The sequence below is a fragment of the Macrobrachium nipponense genome, chromosome 28 (assembly GCF_015104395.2).
Source record: "Macrobrachium nipponense isolate FS-2020 chromosome 28, ASM1510439v2, whole genome shotgun sequence".
Classification (NCBI taxonomy): Eukaryota; Metazoa; Arthropoda; class Malacostraca; order Decapoda; family Palaemonidae; genus Macrobrachium; species Macrobrachium nipponense.
The window spans coordinates 8,798,492-8,803,491 of NC_087217.1; the positions used below are offsets into that span (position 1 = coordinate 8,798,492).

Here is a 5,000-nt window from a genome sequence, read left to right on the forward strand (position 1 = left end):
TCCAGTAATGGAACATCTTTTTTCAAGACCAAAAGCAATCCGCATGGTGTCCCCTGTGTACCTGATATTTTGTACTGCACCACTTCTCGTAATTTATCTCATCTCCAGTCTCATACCTAACTCAAATAGTCAATATAAAGGGTCAATATAAATGTTTGGACGAATCCTGTTGATTAACCTTATTTTCATCTTTCCCCACTTAATGACCTTATTTCCGCAGGTCTTTTTTTTTTTCAGTTCAACTTTGGCTCAGTCTTTGTAAAGGTAATTCTCCAGAAAGAAGAAGATATAGACTGTGGCTGAATGTTTTCCTGTAATGTCGGTGGCATACGAAACTTATTTTTCGTTTTAGTCGACGAACTCATGATTGAGGAACAGGCGTCTGGCGTTGATTGATGACTCGCGTCAAGTCTAATAGGTCGGCCGCTTGTTTTTAATATTTAAATTCAAATCTCTGAACATCCATCAATCTCTCTCTCTCTCTCTCTCTCTCTCTCTCTCTCTCTCTCTCTCTCCTCTCTCTCTCTCTCTCTCTGCCCAGCCCCCTTCTTAAAGCGGTAAGGCGAATAGTAAAGACATCCGTCTGTTGATCAGCTCGTCTGACATTTTTTACTCAGACATGTGTAAAATTGTTGGATTTTAATTATTTTACGCACAGCTGGCACTTTGCATGATCTTTGGTTGTAAAATGATCCAGATTTGTCAAAAAGGGGGCCCGGGTGTCCGGGAATCTCAGATTGCCTTAGCAATTATCTCGTTGTCCTCACAATATGAAGTGGTTTCAGTAATATTTTGAAAATTTGTTACTTTCATTACTTTGGGTGATTTACAAGCTTATGTAGGTTAAGCATTTATCTTTAGTAAAATTTCTTGATTTTTATTGTAAAATTGAGATTTTGAGCACCATTGTTGAGTTCAGAATTATTAAGTGATTTCAGCAATATTTTGCACATAAATGGCACTTACGATAACGCTGCAGAGCAAGAGTGATTTGTTGGGTCCGGAGGGTGGTGTTGCTTCGTCGCACATACCACCAACCTTTCGTACGATCTTAGGTATTGAGTCGTTTCTTTTTGAAATTTTTAAAATCTTCATGGCATGTAGTGAAAACAAAAAATTTATATAATGGCTGTTTCTTTCGTCTCTTGTCAGCATTTCCAACGCGTAGGTTCACTATGGATGACCCTATACTCTGTTTTTTTTCATCTGTCATCCGCCTGTGGTGTTTTTGTATGGTAACACTGCGTCCCGTGCTTTAGATAATTACATTCAGCTTACATTCAACGATTATAATAATATCCTATTTCGAATATTAACGGTGTAATTCGCATACATAATTTATTAAAACACTTTTCAGTTGCAAATGTAAACCCAGATATCCTTTTATTTACCTAAAACTTACACGTATCGTAACTATCTAAAGCCCAGGACGCAGTGTTACCATACAAAAACACCACAGGCGGATGGACAGATGAAAAAAAAAACAGAGTATAGTTTCAGAATGAAAGGTCATTGCTCCGGGGAATCAGCTGGATTAAGGTTAGAATTGAAGAGAGCATAATGTCATCCTACCTTCCCTTTGAATCAGCAAAAGATAAAACAGCGTCAGTCATCACACTAGATTTTCAGATGATATATATGTTGAAATCATCGGTCATGTAAGACAATTGAAATCAGTTTGAAATTGTCAGACAAGTTTTATATTATTGCCATTGCAGGCTATTAAACAAAGAACGTTTATCATAGAGGCTGTTATGATTGCTTCGTGACATTGCTCCATGTATTAGAAATTAGTGAATGTAAAGACGTCGTTTGTGTCAAATGACTGCAAACTTATTTTGATGTGTAAATTGTAAAGGTTAGCCGAAGTTATATGAAGTTCGCTGAGGCCTGCTATAGACAGCGAATGGGTGGGATAACATAAGTTATATACTTTAAATGTTTGAAGGTCGATTAGACGAATCATTTTATGCGAAGGTCGGTAGGGTCATTTGCATATTATGATTGTGTGAGACATCGAAATCAGTTATGAATTAAGTAAAGATCAGTGAGATTAATTGTGAAGCTGCTTGAAATCTCCAATCGATTTCATCATGTCCCTGCTACTTTCACCCGTAATGATAATTAAGAATGACTGGAAAAGTATAATTACTCTCTCTCTCTCTCTCTCTCTCTCTCTCTCTCTCTCTCTCTCTCTCTCTCTCTCTCATACATATTTATATTTTTAAGGATTGGGAAGAGTAATTTTGAACTGTGACTTCCGAGTTGAAGAAGTTTTTTAATACGGAAATGTCCACGTGCAAAGGCAGTCTTGCATTAGCGAGATTTCCTTGGCACGTGGACATTTCGAAGTCATTTTACTACAATATAAATTCCAGTAAATCTCCACAGATTGAGAATTGTCTTTTTTATTGTTGTTGTTTGGGGAATGTTTGTTTTCATATTTTCTGTACCATGAAGACTAAAGTAAGCAAAGGTGGTATGCGTTTGTAAAATATACTTATGTATATATGTATTACCCATGCATTTTACAAGTGTATAAATTCTGATTTAATATACATGATAAGCAACGTCTACAGGTATTAAGGTGTGATATACATATGCCGATGAATATTAATGATCTTCATCCTCTTCTGCCAAGGCACTTCCCTATTAGTGATGATACTAAACACACAAATTGATGATGCGGATTAGCGTATCAAACTACTGTACTAAGGACTTGAACTTGAGGTAGAGGTGCATTTTGTTGATGTCGGATCTTTTGCCTAGTATGTAAAGAGGAAAACCCTGCATAATGTACGTATGTATATTAAAAGCTCGTAGGTGATTTCTTTTTCCACTGACGTTTGTAAAGTTATCCATGATTATTCGCACGACGTGTCATGGAGATCGAATCGGTTATTCTTTAGGGTCTGTACAACTAGAGCATAAAAAATTTGATGAACTCAGTACTTACGATTTGCTCCATAACTGTCATTAGTTGTTAATGTTAACATTAACATATATGGTAATTCTGCTGGTGCCATCTGTTTGCTATTTATGCAGAGGATTTCTTTACCAGTACCTGCTACTTTAGTTCATTTAACGGGTAAATGAATGTTTTCCTTATGGTACAACTTCGCTCCAAGATCAATAGTAAACGTTTAACTTCATGATTTTATTAGAGGTTCGAGCGTAGTTATAATTCACTATACAGTTGTTTGTCTCAGTTTTACTAACTATTTTGAAGCAATTTTACTAGTCATTATAACCCCACTTTACTAACCATTTTAACCCAACTTTACGAACCATTTTGACCCAACTTTACGAATCATTTTGAGCCAATCTTACCAACCATTTTAACCTAACTTTACGAACCATTATGATTCAACTTTACGAACCATTTTGACCCAACTTTACGGACCATTTTGACCCATCTTTACTAACCATTTTAACCTAACTTTACGAACCATTTTGACCCAACGTTAACTACCATTATGATCCAACTTTACTAACCATTTTGACCAAATTTTACTAACCATATATCCCAACTTTACTAACCATTATGAACCAACTTTACGGACCATTTTAAACTATCTTTACTAACCATTTTAACCTAACTTTATGAACCATTATAACCCAACTTTACGAACCATTTTGACCCAACGTTAACAACCATTATGATCCAACTTTACTAACCATTTTGACCAAACTTTACTAACCATTATATCCCAACTTTACTAACAATTATGAACCAACTTTACTAACCTATGTGACCCTACTTTACTAACCATTATGACCTAACTTTAGTAACCATTATAACCCAACTATTAATTTGCCTTGACTTTTTGTTGGGTTAAAAATGTGTAAGAGAGAGAGAGAGAGAGAGAGAGAGAGAGAGAGAGAGAGAGAGAGAGAGAGAGAGAGAGAGAGTAGCAAATTTTGATCTAGAATGGAAAATGACAGATGACGTCATGCACACACTGCTCTTTGTGGTTTTTCACTACTTTCAAAACATGAGGAATTGCCTTTTTCGTATTTGCCTGTTATTAAGAATTCTGTGTGAAATCCACTTCCATTTTATACCATTTTGACTTCGATCTTATTGTTTTTAATCTAATAATATGAAAGAGAAATGCAGAGTTGCAACATTGACAGGTATATTAAATTCCTGTCTTCGGAAGCGTGGAAACTTGACTGCATATTTTGTTCACCGAGCGATGAAGAAATAAATAATTTTCGATTCAGTTTTCATCATGTCTATTTTCTCCATCTGGCAGGAGATTACGGAATGATCGTGAAATGCTGCTTATAACAGAAAACGTATGGAGACCGCAAATCTCCGCCAAGGCTAAGTGGTCAGAATCCCTCCACACCAACCATTCCCCACCTGTTCCCAGCCACCCAAATTGCAAGTCAGAAGGTGCAACTGGGAACTTGCACCTTTAGTGTGCACGTCGCAAGATCCAAATTCTCTTTGTAACAAGAGACCAGCAATTGAAAGCTACCTGTTCTCAGTTTATGAATTCTGAAAGCCACTGTCAAGCGTTAAAGATTCATTTATTTGCTCTTTAGTGGAGATCTAGATGTCTAAATGAATAATAATTACTAATTCCAATTGTCTTTGTCTTTCTAAATTATGATTGAAGCACTTGGAAGCACCGTCACGTTAATGTATGTTTTATGATTTTTTTTTTTCGAATTTTTCTAATCTGCTTGCCTGTACCAATAGCACTCCATGATAGATTTTGTATAAAAAAAAAAAAAAAAAAAAAAAAAAAAAAAAAAAAAAAAAAAAAAAAAAAACAAAAAAAAAAAAAAAAAAAAAAAAAAAAAAAAAAAAAAAAAGAAGGATCGCTCATATTTTGAAAATGCTATTTTCTTGGGTTCGTTATCAGTATCAGTATCAATGTTTCGCTCGTCTGTTATGATCGCTCGTGACGTTGACGTAAATAATTGATGACCAATAAATTTGCTTAATTACCTAACGTATGAATAATGAATCTGCCGAGTTATGTCTG

General features: G+C 35.4%; 1 protein-coding gene across 1 annotated transcript in view; it reads right to left on the reverse strand.

Annotated features, from left to right (window-relative positions):
• The window catches only part of LOC135201895 (pro-resilin-like), a 5,077-nt gene extending 4,048 nt beyond the window's left edge, over positions 1-1,029 (reverse strand). Inside the window, exon 1 of the mRNA XM_064231193.1 lies at positions 967-1,029. Within this exon, the coding sequence (XP_064087263.1) occupies positions 967-1,029 (63 nt within the window). The remainder of the gene's footprint in view (positions 1-966) is intronic.
• Between the last annotated feature and the right edge of the window lie 3,971 nt (positions 1,030-5,000).